General features: G+C 35.3%; 1 protein-coding gene and 1 non-coding gene across 2 annotated transcripts; one reads left to right on the top strand and one right to left on the bottom strand.

Annotated features, from left to right (window-relative positions):
• The first annotated feature begins 279 nt into the window (after positions 1-279).
• Positions 280-386, top strand: LOC147938080 (small nucleolar RNA R71). The gene has a single exon (XR_015567515.1). It is a non-coding gene; the product is annotated as a small nucleolar RNA R71 (small nucleolar RNA).
• Positions 387-2,779: 2,393 nt separating this feature from the next.
• On the bottom strand, positions 2,780-6,069 carry LOC104710834 (peroxidase 32). The gene is given in 5 exon segments (XM_010427495.3): positions 2,780-3,354; positions 3,430-3,598; positions 3,974-4,165; positions 5,791-5,915; positions 5,918-6,069. Coding segments are annotated over 5 exon segments (1,056 nt in total). The 5' UTR covers positions 6,018-6,069; the 3' UTR covers positions 2,780-2,884.
• Positions 6,070-16,434: the final 10,365 nt, after the last annotated feature.

Below are 16,434 nucleotides of genomic sequence, written 5' to 3'. Positions count from 1 at the left end.
AAGTGGACTGGCTTTTGAGTGGCAAGAAGCATCTTATCCATCTTTTCATTCAATGTTTTGATCTCCTTGCGGTGATGCTCATTCATATCAGAATGATCTCTTGTAGTTCGATCATAATCCTCCCCATAGTTGCCATCAGTTTGAGCAAGATTCTCCACCAAAGTCATACCAACATCAACATCTTGGCCAAGAAAGTTACCATTACTTGCTGTGTCAAGCAACATCCTTATCTTTGGTAGCACCCCTCTATACAATGTGCTAAGAAGAGACTCCTTGGAGAAACCATGATGAAGACATTGCATAGTGTAGCCCTTGAATCTCTCCCATGCTTCACAAAAACTATCATTTCCTTTTTGAGCAAAGCTTGATATTTCATTCCTCAACCTTGCTGTTCTTGTAGTAGAGAAAAACTTCGATAGAAAAGCTCTCTTGCATTGATCCCAAGAGGTGATTGATCCTACTGGTAGGTTCTTCTCCCAAGTCCTAGTTTTATCTCCAAGAGAAAACGGAAAGAGGCGGAGTTTGAATGCATCTTCAGAGATACCATTGATTTTTACTGTCCCACACATCATATCAAACTGATCCAAGTGGTCAAGAGGGTCTTCCATAGGTAAACCATGAAACTTTGAGCTTTGCACCATGTTGATAAGACTTGACTTGATCTCATAGTTATTGTTCTCAACAGCGGGTGCTCTAATTCCTTGGCGGTTCCCATGAATGTTCGGTTGATCAAAGGCTCCAATGACTCGTGGTTATCTTGGAGGATGGAGAGGAGCTTGGTTGTCATTGTGCTGATCATTTCCATTATGACCAGCAGCAGGAGGCGGATTGTTCTCCATATCCTGGCGGGCTAAACGGCGGTTCTCTCTTTCAAGTCGGGGTACGTCGTCAACAGGCTCAAACAAGTTTGCTAGGCCGTGGCTTCTCAAGTTCATACACCCTGAAAATCAAAGACAAAACACCAATGCAACCCAAGTAACAAACAATGTAAAGTAAATGAATAGTCTCAAGCAAAGATGAAATCCTAATGGTCAATTCTAATGCAAACGGGCAACGGCGCCAAATTGATGTAGTAACTTTTGGTATCAATTATTATCAATCCACAATTTGCATTAATCAACACACCAAGAATACACAAAGATGATTAATCTATTCTTAATCAATGAAAATTCTTTTGTCACAATCTTAACTAACAAATGATTCAAAGAAAGGAAACTAGACAATGCAATCTCAAGGCAAATAAACAATACTGAAAATCAAGAATAAACAAGAGAACCTTGGGCAAGGTAATTGACTTGGGAGATAGCTAATCAATCCTAGATGTCTAAGCAACAATCAAGAACAATCCTATGGCTAAGAACACTTATGCAAATCAATCCATTTCCATGATAGAGATTCTATGCTAATCAAGTGATAATCAACAATTTCCAAAGGTAATCACAAGGCAAGCATGCATTAATATCAAGTCTAAATACCACTAAGCACCCTAATCATCAATTTCCATTGGCTAGGTATGCAAAGCTCTCGAATAGTTTGGTTCAGGAATTTCATCAAACACCTTGTAGGCATAAAAATCCTAATGTCTAGAATCAAGCTTGATCAAGGCTATCTAGCATTATTATCACTAATCAAGATAGGAAATGCATAAAATAAGCCATAGACATCAAAGATCAACCATCCATCTCCCTAATCTACTTTGTGAAATCATAACTAAAGATTGTAGAATAGGAGATTTGAAAGACAAACTGCTATTAAAACTGGAAAATCCACCAAAGATTCAACAAAACCAAGTGTAGAAAAGCTTAAGAACCCTAGGTGGCTACTAAACAAAAGATAATCCAATAGATAAAAGATAAGATAAGAGATAAATCTCCACAATTAGGGTTTGAGTATTTATAGGAAAACATAAACTAAACCGGAACAAACCGGATTGAAATTAAACAATTCAGAGAAAACCAGAACAAACCGGGTTTAGGTCTCAAAATGGCGCACGATCGACCACTTGATCGACCATTTGGTCGATTGGTCCTCTGTCGTGATCGACCATTTGGTCGATCGGTTGGTCGATCGCTCAAGTTCCCGAAGTCTTGATCCTTGAAGTCCAAAGTCCAGCTTGCGTCTCGATCGACCATTTGGTCGATTGCTCGGTCGATCGTCCAAGTCTCCGAAGTCTCGGCTCGCGTCACGATCGACCATTTGGTTGATTGCCTTGGTCTATCGTTTTGTCCTGTGTCCAGTCCGAGGGATCCGATAGTGCTTTGATTGACCAAATGGTCGATCGGTTGCTCGATCGTTTGAAGTCCGCGAATCCGATGATGCGTTGATCGACCATTTGGTCGATCGGCTGGTCGATTGTTCGGCCTCCTTGTCCTCATTTCATTTCCTTGCAAATTCTTGACTTATTTGGCTCCAAAGCACACTTTCGTTGCATATCTCCACTCCAACACCTGAAATACCCAACTTGATGCACAATGCAGCCTAAACAACCTAAATGCTCATGAATATGCACAAAACAATGAGGAAATAAGCTTTAAAAACTCATAAAAATACAAGATATCACCAGTGCATCCTCAATCTGATTGAGAACAGGGACACGATGTCGAAAACATCCAATATTTAACAAACAAATAAAATATAAAATATATATATAATAATAAAAGTTATATGCATACGGTGTATTGCAGGTTAAAATCTAGTAATTGTTTAAAACTTAACTATGTTTGTTTGCTTTCCTTTTTCAATCAATTGAGACTAGATAAATTACTTTGAAAAAGTTATAAGAGAAAAGGAATGAAATGCTCTTTATTAACGTTTTGAGAACATTTTATTATCACGCAAACATATATTTTTGGTTGCCCCATGTATGGAAACAACTATTGCTATATTATATAGAGCTGACAAAGTCAACGATTTCAACCACATCATGTAGGAGCGAATTGGAGTTGACCACCCTACAATTCTGTCTGATCTGTCCCTGAGTTCCAGTGAGAGGTGAAATGTTTCCCATCCTATTCATTGCTTCCACAAAAGCATTGAAGAACTTTTGGGTGCCATCAGCATATGATCTGACCAACGGGATTGTGTCAGTGGCATTAGGGCTGGAAAACAATTCTTGATCGGTCTGGATAAGTCCCTTTAGCTCTTTTAGATTCACATAGTATTTGTTGTCAAAAACCGTTGGTGTACGTATATCGAAATCCACCAAGACGGTCTGGTTACCATTACGTGGACATTGTCCACGAAGTGTCTGGAGGTAGGTAGTATTGAGAGTAGGGTCGGGTAAACCAGTGTTGCTAAAGTTGTATAGCCTATCCATAATAAATTGGCATTGGTTTTTACCAAATGTGTGACCACCTAACCAAAAGAAGTGATAAATTAACAATAAAGTTTCTAAACTAATTAGATGATGAGTTCAAGTATGAAAATTACCCGAGAGTGCAACGAGATCCGAAGGACGGTCAAGTCCAACATTATTAAAGCTGGCCTTAAGTTGTGGAAGCGTGAAGAATGGAGCGGGAAGATTTGCATTAGCGAGATCAAAAAAAGCTTGTAAGCTGTCTCTTCTCCCCAAAGGAACCCTCCAAGAAGGACCTCCTGCCTAAAATACCCATATTTGGAAATAATTATCAGTTTTGTAAATTTAACAATCAGGTTCTCGACGTTATGGTTATTTTTTCAGTTCTTTTAGAAATTTGCTTTCTTTCTAGTTACTAAAAAACGAGTCTTATCAGAACCGAGTTTATTGCTGTACTTGATATTATCTACCATGCATTTTAAATATTTTTCGCAATGAATCTTTAAGCCATGTCTGGTAGTAGATCTGTGATAATATCAAATCTAGATTATACTGTACAACTTGCGAGTTGCAGCATGTCATATAATGATTGTCACGTTTAATATGTTCGGTGACGACTTTCACCGAAGAATTTGAGACTATTTGTAATAAATGATAAAAAAGAGAGATAATGCATACCAAATTTACAGATTGTTGGGCTGCGATGGTAAGCATATCTGCGCATGATACGGTCCTTGGACATGCTGTCTCAACTGCTGCTTTCATCCTATCAATCACTGGAAATCCTCGAGCCGAGTTTGCATTTGGAGCCGCCTCTTTTTCTGTTCGAAAGGATGTTGTGTTGTCTAACAAAATCGATGCATCGCAGCCCTTTCAAAAAACGAAAATAATCAATATATTAAAATCATAATTAGTTTTTGTTTTGTTTTAGTTTACAAATAATTTACTACCTATAAAAGAGTGTTAGGTTGCATTTACATTCACTAAAAACATTTGTTCTTCTTAAGTAATATGTAACATACATACGTACGTAGTATATAAACAAGTTAGTATTCATTTTAGTTTACATTATGTCAAACTTCTAACACAAAAAGGTCAACATTAATTATATATTAATTAGGTTAACAATTACATCTTATTCGAAGGCTGAAAATATCCCAGAAATAATAAATAAAATGATATACAGTATTAGGTTTTCACGTATATTTATATACAGTGCCGGCCATGAGGCCAAGCAAGGCACATGCTTGCGGCCGCAAATGGATTAAGTAAATAACCAGCCATAAAAATTTCAAAATATTTTAGTAGTGTAGTGGTTAAAGTAGCTGAGAGTCACTTATATGTCCAGTGTTCAATTCCTAAATCTTGCAGTTGGCATTAAATTTTGTTTTTTCTTTAATTAATCAGTCTTTTAAAATGTTACTTCCTCTAGCCTTAGTATTTCTAGCGCCAGCTCTGTTTATATATATATTTCCAAATATTGCGTGGGGTTTTCAGTGTTTGACGATAAGCTTGAGAGTTTTGAGTGATTTCTATAAAATGTTTTATTTATATTTTATAATAAATTATCGATATAAACTGATAACATGTTTGGTACGGGTCCATGTTTTTTTCAAATTTATATATACATAACTCATGTCCGTTGAATGCATGGGAGATCAAATCTTACTACAATGTTGTGGAATCATTTCTTTATAAGTTATGAGTCATCATCATTCTTGACGAATGACGACAAGAGCTAAGATACTAGACCGTAAAAAAAAAAAAACATGACAAGAGCTAAAATACTAGACGGTAAAATACAAAAATATCACATCTAAATACGTGAAATTTTATATTCACATTTTTGTAAACAGATTTCGTTAGCCCAGTGATTTATTATTATTGCGGATAACATATCATGGTAACTATACTAAAATAAAATATTACTATAGTTAACTAAATCTTCCAAACATTTAAATTTGTAAATGCCAAGGCCGTAAATCCCATATTTCTCAGAAATCAATTAGCATAACTACAATCCTATTCAACCCGTAAATTAGTTGATAAAGCAAATCGTTAGAAATCAATACATGAATATTGAAAAAAAGTTTTTTAAAAAACCTCATCTTATTTTTATTTGGACGTTTAATATATAATACTTTTTGATTGAAATAAAAATACATAATGTATTAAATTGATGTAAAAAAAACTTTATCTTTTAAGGATTGGTAGAATCGAATGCACGACTTAACAGACGTTAATTTGTGTGACGGAATCGCTAAACCTGGTTTTAATTTCAGTCACACGTTTTTTAATTAGCACAATTCAGTCAGATTTTGAAAACTTGGAAAAAAATTCCTTGACATAATCCGTAATTTTGCTTTTTTCTTAAAGGACGTCATTATAGAAGAGACTAACGTATACATATATTACAAACAAAAGATTACTTTAACATGCTAACCAAAAAAATGAAAAAAAAGTTTACTGCTAAAGGTGAAAAAACAATATCTTACATTAACGAAGCAGTCGTGGAAGTGAAGACGAAGGATGCTTGCAGCGATGCGAGGATCTGATCTGAGCTCGTTTACGATGGTGTCCCGAACGATGGTAAAGACGCTAGGGCATGTACTGTCGTAGAGGTAGGGGTTAGTTGAGCACTGGACTTAGATGATTGAAGCATAAGAAAACCCAATGTTATTAGGGTTGTCCAAGTCGACAAGGAAAAATAAGAGAAATGCATTTTTGGTAAGAAGATTAACCTATTGAATTGGCTTAAGTTGAGAAGATGAGGAAGCTGCATATCTTAAAGGATCCTTTTATAGGCGAAATGGGTTCTGTTTTTTTCCTCTTTTCCAGCGAGTACGTTACTTTACCAACAGGTTTTTCACGTACTCATATTTAACAATGTATATACTGTATACTACATTAATATATATATTTAATAATGTGTATATACTGAATACTACATGCGTCGATTAGTAATTATTTTTTTTTTTTGGTTAAAGTTAGTGAGTAATTTCTTCACAGATAAAATCGATGTTATACTTATAACTTATAAATATAATGAGATAACATATTCAACTTCATTTTATCGAAAATATATATTTAAATTCATAATGATTTGAAAAAACATTAACTCGCTACATTTAAATCTGAATTAGCAAACTGGAAGCATGGAAACTAAATATTGAAATAATAGGTTTAACATGAATATATTTTAGAGTCCAACTGCTAACAAAAGAACAAGCAGATCAAACAAAACAAGTGTGGTTCAATGAGAAGAATAATCACAGATAGTGATGAACAAATAGAACAAAAAGTTTGAATGGTTACTATATAAATATGGTACGTGTATAATTGTTTTGATTTTTTTTTATCAATCTTTCAAATAATTTTACAAACTTTTTTTTTGTTTTTTTCAAACTTTACTTATATAATTGAAGAGACTATTTTTTAAAAAAAAAAACTTTATTTTATAGTATTCATTAGATGATTTTCTAGGTTAGGTTTTGGGGGCTTAAACAAATACCTAATTTTTATTTTGTAAGATTATTTAAGCCATCATTTCCTGTTTTTCTATATCGTCTATTACATTATCATCAGAGATATTTAATCTAATCCTATTATGATGATATGAAATTACCTGCAACACTATACGAACAATGATTCCACGGCGCAACTTTCCCAGCAACACTCAAATATACAACGGACGGTTCTACATATATGACATCTTTTATCATAGACAAACTCTCTCCTCAACGTACAAGACCATGAAGAACAGCTCTGCATGCGGCATTATAGACACCTCGATAAGCTTGTACCGTTAAACTATTTGCAAGAAATTGCGTTCACTAGAACTCGAATCCAATACATGTTTATTATATATTTTATAATTATATTTCTGAGATACTTACATTACATATATTGCCACTTATATACGAAGTACGAAACAAACTTTTTTCAAATATTGTTTTAAAAAAGTACAAAAGTAAATTAAAGACTTTTATTTTTAATGAACTCATGGTTTTTGATTATCAGTTGCAATTTAGCTATATATATTTTTTCTATATAATATATCACTGCATTAAATTCTATTACGTATTTGATTAGATATTTTATTTATTTTTCTTACTGTTAATAAATATAAAACGTAAATATGACTACGGTTATGGTTATTATTTTTACAGAGTTTATTAACCACTGGTTACGATTAAATATTTTGTGTAACTCTAACCGTAACCGTTTAATAAACGGTTAAATGGTTACAGTTAAACATGTACAGTTCCAGTTAAAATGATTACAGATATATACGCTTACGGTTATTTAATGATATGATACATTGATATTGTTTGATGATATGATATACTTGATATTATTTATTTTTATTGATATATTTTTAATGTACTCATATTTCTATATATTATATGATTCATATTAATTAATAATTATTAATATATTTTCTTATATTTTAAAATTGTTAAGATTAAACTATGTGGTTAACCAACAGTTTTGATTCGATTACAGTTAATTAACTGTTACAATTAATATAATTTTAACTAAATATTTACGGTTACTTTTTTAACCATTTTATATAGTTAGGGTCCGATTATGGTCTAATAGAGTTACAATTTAGTTTTGGTCAGACCTACCCACTCCTCACCTAACACTAGTAAAACATATATTCCATTTTTCTATAAAAAATGAACGGTCTATTATCTAATGAATCGTGAACAAGAAATGAGACAATTAACAATTGTAAGTGGACGTCTATTTTTATTTTCGTTTGCGTTTGTCCATGTCCAAATGTTGCATCAGCCAACAACTAGTGTCTGGTAGTTAGCTAGTGTCTGATTCTGTATGATGTTTTGAGATATGAAACGATTAAGATTTTCTTAGTAAATAATCATTCCGAATTATCAGAATCAAAAAGTTATCTTCTAATGCATCTTCAGTTGCTCATTGTTTCAAGAAAACCAACTTAGGGCAGCTAGGAACAAAGAAAAAATGCTAACGTAAAGAAGGAGAAGAACTTGTTACTTTTGACCTTACAATAGAAATAAAATCTTCCATTGCCGGGAAAAGAGGAAATGTACAAAATGAAATATAAAAGAAATATGAAACCGTTTACCTAATTAGGTAGCTAATTGAAATTAAGCGAAAGTAGTTGAAGCCATCTTTCTGGACCTTGTTCGTTAAAAGAAGGGAGATTTACTCAGTTGTTATATATTTTAGGTAATATTATTAGAATCTACAAAAAAAGATTTTATTACTAGAATATTTCGGGTATTTTCAAAATACCAGTGTGCCCTTGTTTTATGTTACCAGAAAAAACGTAATTACAAAAATGTTATTATCACGTCAGAAATCGCTGACGTGTATTAAATAACTCAGCCGTAACGCGTTACAGAGTTAATAACGGCTGAGTTATAGGTATGTTGCGGCTGATATATGGAAAAAACATTTGAGTAAGAGTGGACGGCTGACTTAGAGCATAACTCAGCCAAGCGTTACGGCTGACTTATTAAAATCTGGCTGAGTTATGCTCTAACTCAGCCGTCCTTACAGCTGAGTTTTCACCTGATGGTTGAGTTGTCAAAATTTTGGCTGAGTTATCACTACGACACGGCTGAATTAACTTTTTCCGGCTGGCTAAGTTATGAAAACGGCTGACTTATGAGATGTTGTTACGGCTGAGTTATGATTAAAAACTATAACTGAGCCGTGATAGGCTGACTTATCGTACAACTCGGCCATTTCACGGCTAACTTAGTAGCAAAAGATTAATTACTAGAATGTTATTCAGTTACGGTTGACGTATTAAACGATACAACTGAGTTATATATTTTCAGTTGATGAAGCGGCTGAATTTGGCAGCCATTTTTTTTCTTTTTAGTTACTGTAATGTTATTAATGTTGTGACTGAGTTATAATTTGTTTGATGGCTGAGTTTTATTTAGGCTGAGTTATTATTTGTTTGATGGCTAACTTGCCACGTCGGACGCATCATCCATGTCATCATCTTTCTTCTCCGGAAATATGAAACGTCATTCCTTCGTTGTTCTTCAATTGGTTAATAATTGAATTATTTGCATGGTTTTTACCTTCTTATTCTACTTGTTCTTCTACTTCTTCTTCACTTTCTTCTTCACCTTGTTCTTCTACTTCTTCTTCATATTGTTCTTCACCTTTTTCTTCTACTTCTTCTTCACCTTGTTCTTCATTTATTTCGTGGATCCAGTTCCGGTACTAGTTGTTTTCGGTAATTGGGTAAAGACACAGAGATATGTATATAACACCGACGATAGAGGGTGTATAGTTGTGCAGATAGATGGAGGCACAACACACGACAAGCTTGTGGAGCTTGTTCTTGAAGACTACGGATTGGACGCATTTAGCCATGAGCTAAAGCTGAGCTACATGTTCTCGAACAAGGCACTGAAACATATGGCGCATGATACTCCACCAGTTTTTGTCTCCAATGATCGACATTTGCAATGTTTTTTGGGGCTATGAAAAACCGATCAGCTACGTCTCTGTGTAGGGTTTTCGGCGAAAGAGTCTACAGAAACTAGTGGAGTTAGAGGAAGTATGAAACGGGCAAGTAGTGACTCGAAAGTAGAATCTACATAGGAAGTGGACGGTGGGGGATTTGAAGGCACTTGTTTTGATTATGATAAGATCATTGACAAAGAAAACGAAGAAGAAGAAAAAGCTGTCGAAGAAGCATCTGACGAAGAAGAAGTCGATGAATTTTCAAGACGATTTGATGTTTTCGACGACTCCTATGGTGAGTCATATGATGACGAGAACTTTTCTGTATTGGACGAGCCTTAGAGAAAAGAGGAAGACTCACCGACTCTGCCTCCTAAGAAGAAAGCTCTTAAAGATGATAACTTTGCCATTTCGAAGATGAATCCGAAGACTATTAGGTTGCATGTGTCAACGCTAAAAATTGTTGTAGGACAACGATACAAGAACAAAAGGGAGTTCAAGAATCACGTGAAACTTATTTCGGTTAGGGATGGATTTGATTTTACTATACCAGTGTCAAATCCGAGAATGGTGATTATGAAGTGTTGGGTTGAAGGATGTCTTTGGCGAGTTCGTGCATCTGTACAAGGGGATGACCCGGATTTTCATGTTCATTTATACGATTCGGAACACACATGTTCAATGACGGAACGTTCTACTAGATCCCGCCAATCAACAGCTGATGTATTGGCAGGTCTTTCCAGGGATTATCTTGGTGATCTTGGTCCGAAAGTTAAACCTAAAAGTGTTGGAATCATTTTCAATAAGCAATTTAGTCTAAAGGTAATTACTATGTTTCGACTGACTTAATGATACTAATGGCTGACATATCATTACGCTATGGCTGGATTATTAATACAAACTGGCTGACTTATATGAATGTCTTGGCTGAGTTATTTACATATTGGTTCTTTACGGCTGACTTATTGGCATGTATATGCTGAGTTATTTACATATTACGGCTTTACATATTCAGGATGGTAACTTTCAAATTTTCCCAATTGATGACAGCTTGTCCTGTGGGAAGGTTGTTAAAGGGTGGGGACCAGGGTTCGAGAAACGCCTGGCACACCAATAACCTACTGGTGGATTTGGATGAATAGTTCCTTTCCACAGTGAGGGGTTAGGATCGATGCCCTGCAGGGCCAGTATAGGGCCTATGGGGGTGAAACATGAACTTTTTGTAGGTTCTACTTATGCAATGAATGTATGATAACATGCAAACAGAGACATAAGCAGAGATGATGATGAATGGGATACAAGGTGTTTCAATATCCTTATGATGTTGTAGCATAAAGGATGTCAATCCATAAAGAGTGTGAGATGTAAGCATTCAAGATGTGATCAATGCATTCAAGTTAAGCCAAATATCAAGTTGATTTGTTTCTAACAACCTAATGACAATAATGAAAAGCAATGAACCAAGGCAACTTAAGACAATACTAATGCTGAATTAAACTGTAGAACAAGTGCAATAAACAATACTAAGCAGAATTGACTAATAAGTAGAAGAAAACAAGAACAGAACAATGCATAAACAAGAAAGTAAACTGGAGCTCGACCTAGCACTCGGTCGAGTGCATGGTCGAGTGGGTGGTCGAGTTGACAAGCGAATGAACAGATGCAAAACAGAGCATCAACAACACAGAGCAGGACAAAAGTAAAGAACTAACTATTAAACAGGGTTCCAACAGGTAAATCAATAGATAAGGAAGGTTCTAAGGATGGATTCATGGGCTGGATTCAAGCTATGATTATCTAGAACTGGTCAACAAACCTCAATAAAACATGAGCTATCTCTAGACAATGATCTTCAAATACAAGTTAATCCAATCTCTTGGCAATAAAAATCAAACTAAGATACTCCCAATCTAGCTCTCACTAGCAAATATCATATAAAAGCAGGCATTTAACAACATATCATTATAGTCAAAAATCAACAAAACATCTAATCTCTTAGCATGCTTCATGATAATCTCTAGATCTAGCCTTATCTAACAACTTAGACATTGGTGCGATGCTAAGATGCTTAAGATCTAACCTTACCTTCTCAGATTTAAGATTAGCATAGAGAATATCTAGCCTAGAAGAGATCTATAAGAAACAAGCTTGACCAATCTAAACAACCAAAACCATCATCCAGCCTAACCCATCCTTAAGATCCTAAGCCACTACTCACAATCACAAAACATGATGAACAAAGTCATAAACCCATAAAATGATGATATAGACATGGATGGATAGATAATGATGAGATGAACAATTTAATACAAAGAAGTGAAACCAAATACTCAATAGATTCAAAGTTATGGAGGTTACAAATCTATGAAAATTTAGAGAAAAGATAAGAGATGATGAAATAAAGTAAAAACAGCTAAAAGGCAAAAACTAGGTTATCACATGTCTACAGGGTCTCCCTTTTTGGCCACAAGTGCCAACACAAATATATAGCAAAGAGGGGGAAGCCCTAGTTAGCTAGAGGACAAAACAGAGAGTTGGCTGCAAGTGCTCGACCATGCTCGGTCGAGTGGTTGGTCCGTCAAGTAACTCCAGTCTTCAATCTGGAATGATATCGGTTCAGTAAAACAGGAATAACTCTTGAATGACAGCTTCGATTAACCTGAGACCACGGGAATTGGAAAGATAGCTCGATTTCCGACAACTCTCATGAAGAAGGCTGAAGCTGAATCGCAATGGAAGATCTTCATTCGAATGGATCTTTTAGAAGCTCATTATGAATCCGACCATGTACTCGACCGTGTGCCTGCTCGAGTGGTATGGTCGAGTGCCTTCTTTTCCCTTCCTGATACTTCCAATCCTCTTGTTTAGCTCCAAAAATAATAGCAAGTCCTTCCTTATCCTTTCAGAGCTCCATAACACCTAATAATACTCCAAATGCACAAATGTATGCAATGTATGCTTCTAAACATCCTAATTGCATATTTGGACATAAATGACTATAAAACCTAAGGAATGACTTCTATATGATGCAAAACATGAACTAAACAAGGCCATATATATGGTAAAATATAGTGACATCAGGGGGCAAGCTAGCGGTGGGCTAGTGGGGTTCACGGGACGGGTTGTTACACGTATATCCACGTGCGATTTGAAATTTAGGAGTGTCGATTTGGTTAACGGATGGGCTGGTTCAATCATGCCTCCAGATGAATCAGTCCCTGTTCCTAAAGTTGTGGATAATCAACCGTGCTTGTCTCCGATTGTTGTGAACCAGCCAGGAAGGCCCAAGAAGCGTAGGATTAAATCATCTTTGGAAGTTGCCATTGAAAATAAACGCCCTAGGAAGCAACACGCATGTTTGCAATGTAAACAAGTTGGGCACAATGTGAAAACTTGTCAGATGTAGTATTGTTGTAAGGAGACGTGTTTTGACTTGTGATATCTAAGCCATAACTCATTATAACTCAGCCATAACATAATTCGACGAGAGCTTTCGTTTTCTTGTAAATACTATAACTCAGCCGTAAAGTTATATAAATTAGCCATTTCCTTTAAGATTGTTTATTGTTATAACTCAGCCATAACACACTATAACTTAGCTATCATATGATCTTTCGTGTTCCCGTTAATATTCTAACTCAACCATCATATGACCTTTCGTTTTCTCGTAAATATTCTAACTCAGCCGTAAAGCAATATTTTGGCGAGAAACCATAAGTTTACCTAATAATCGACATGACCTTTCGTTTTCCTATTGTTTCTCTTTTATATTTCTCCTCATTCATATGTCTGACTCTCTTCCATCTCATTCTTTGGTTCTATTGTTTCTCTTTATATTCTCCTAAATCACAGATCTGTCTATCTGTTACATCTTCCTATCGAAATGGATGTTGTTCCTCATATTGATGGACAGTTTTTAAGAGATGTCGAAGCGATCATTTGCGCCATTGATCGAGAGAATATTCTGATTCTTAACCCTGGTGTGGGTTCCTTGGTTGACAAAACCACTGTTACGTTGTTCAAGTTCCTTCATGTTCTCTCTATCGCGATTGGAGGAATACTTCACCACAACTGGCATCATGTGTGGCCGACGTACCGCTTGATTCCCTTCCACTTTAAGAGACGATGGTTTCTCCTCCTCGCGGTAAAATCACTAAAACAAACAACCATATTAATAATATTCTATACTCTTATTAATTGTAGCGTAAAGACACGTGGGATCCAAAGCATACTTTAACGGTCTGGACGCAGTTTAATTTGGTGGCTAGAAAGTTATTTAGAGCCCAAATGCGTGCGCTCAAGAGGATATGGGTGAGTGGTGGCAATAAACCCGAGATGCTGACTAGCAAAGTTTGGAATGATTTGGTCGATATGTTTGAAGAATTTGGCCCAGATGACGTCGGTTTCAAAAAGTGATTTCCATTGTTCTTTCGTGTCGTCTTCTATATAAACTATGAACTATAAACTATGAATTTTTATTTTTTTTCGTTTATGTTGTACCTTCATATTAATATAAATTCGCCGTTATTACGATATCTCAGCCATTACAGAGTGATAACGTAACCATAATGCTCGATAATTCAACCACAATGTACGATAACTAAGCCATAACTTTCTCTTTATTGTTTGCATAACTAATCCGTCAATAACAATAACTCAGCCAAGCCTCAAATTAGAATGACTAACTTACCGACCAAACCGAAACGAACCAAAAATAACCGACCCATAATCGAAAATAACCGACTATAACTCAGCCGTCAAGTCATATAAATCAGCCATTAACTTTTAGATTGTTTCTCGTAATAATTCTGCCATAACACACTATAACTCAGCCGTAACATGAATCGACGACACCTTTCGTTTTCCCGTAAATATTATAACTCAGCCGTTAAGTCGTATAAATCAGTCATTTGCTTTCAGATTGTTTCTTGTGATAACTCAGCCATTATTCACTATAACTCAGCCGTCACATGAATTGACGAGACCTTTCGCTTTCCCGTAAAACTATAACTCAGCCGTCAAGCAATATTTTGGCGGAAAACCATAAGTTAACCTAATAATAGCCACGACCTTTCGTTTTCCTATTGTTTTTCCTTTATATTCTCTTAATTCATTGTATCTTTTCGGTTTCTTCATCTTCATCTCTATATTCATTGTATCATTTCCTTCACCACATCTTCTTCTCCGCTCATTGCACCTATAAATATCCTCTGAATCCCCTCTCAATATATTGCATCTTTATCGATAAGTTCACCTTCAAATCTCCTCTACATCCAATCTCAATATCTTGCATTTCCTTCGATCATTGCACATGTTAGTCTCCTCTCCATCCCCTCTCAATCTATTGCATATTTTCCAATCATTGCACCTATAAGTTGGTGACGGTTGTTTTTATTTTGATAGCCAAGCTATGGACGGAGAGGGTTCTAGTAAACGTCAAAAACACAAGGCAGAGTGGGGAGACGAAGCAAGTTCCAGTAAACGTCCAGAAAGAAATGCAGATTTCGAGTGGGAAGAGGAAGCACTATTAGCCATGTCCGAAGCTTTTACTAAGACGAGAGTCGTGGTCGAGGTAGAGACAACTGATTGATACACTACAATTCTGCATATGATGGATGATCATATATATGAAGAAGAAGGAAGAGGCAACCACCCTCATGCATCAAGTGGAACTAATCGACGCTCAACTATCCCAACTGAATCAAATCTTGGGTCAAGAACTTGTCGACTTAGAGGCAGAGCATAAGAGGTTAGAGGATATGAGAGAGGTTGCGGCAGCCGATGTCGAACAGTGTGTGGTTCCTCCTCCTTTTGATTGGTCTAAACTAAAAGTTTGTGGGATCCAAAAGTGAATTCCATTGTACTGTCGTGTCGTCTTCTATATGAACTCTGAACTTTTTTTTTTCTTTTTGTAATGTTTCATATTAATATAAATCAGCCGGTATTACAATATCTCAGCCATTACGGATTTATAAATCACTCTTTGTCTATAATTATTATATTTTAGTGGTTATAATACTAGTAATATTCATTTTCCATTCTAAATTTAAATTTTGAGTTATAATAATGTTAATTTACAAATATTTCATAAGTCAGCCGTTAAAGTCAATAACTCAGCCATAACTTACTCAATTGTTGGAGAAATACTTTTACAAAAATAAAATTCCAAATTCGAATAATAATTATTTAATTATTTTGAATAATGAATTGTGAAAAAACTCACTTTATGAATTTATTATGCGTGTGGATTTGAGCAGGCACAAAATTAGTGATTTTTCGCGTTTACCTAACAATACTTTTTGTGACATCGAGAGACATTTTAATATTTATTAGGAATCTGACAGAACGAAAGACCTAGGAAAGAAAGAAGAATACGCTTTCATATTATTGAGAAGACCCTAAACGATAACTCAGCCGTCATAAACTATAACTCAGCCATAACTCCAATTATAAGACTAAATAACCGACCAAACCAAACTGAACCGTAAAACTAATTTTTCCCTTTTTGGTATTTTTGTACTCGTATTTTCGGTTAATTTCGGTTATATTTGACTTGCTATCTGAAACGACCGACCTTTTAAAAAAAAAATAATAATAAATAATAAATATAATATAATATAATAAATTACAACTAGTGGTCCCATATCCACTAGCCACCTAACCAC

This window comes from Camelina sativa, chromosome 9, assembly GCF_030686135.1.
Source record: "Camelina sativa cultivar CO46 ecotype springtype chromosome 9, ASM3068613v1".
Taxonomy (NCBI): domain Eukaryota; kingdom Viridiplantae; phylum Streptophyta; class Magnoliopsida; order Brassicales; family Brassicaceae; genus Camelina; species Camelina sativa.
This window is presented reverse-complemented; position numbering and strand designations above follow the sequence as displayed.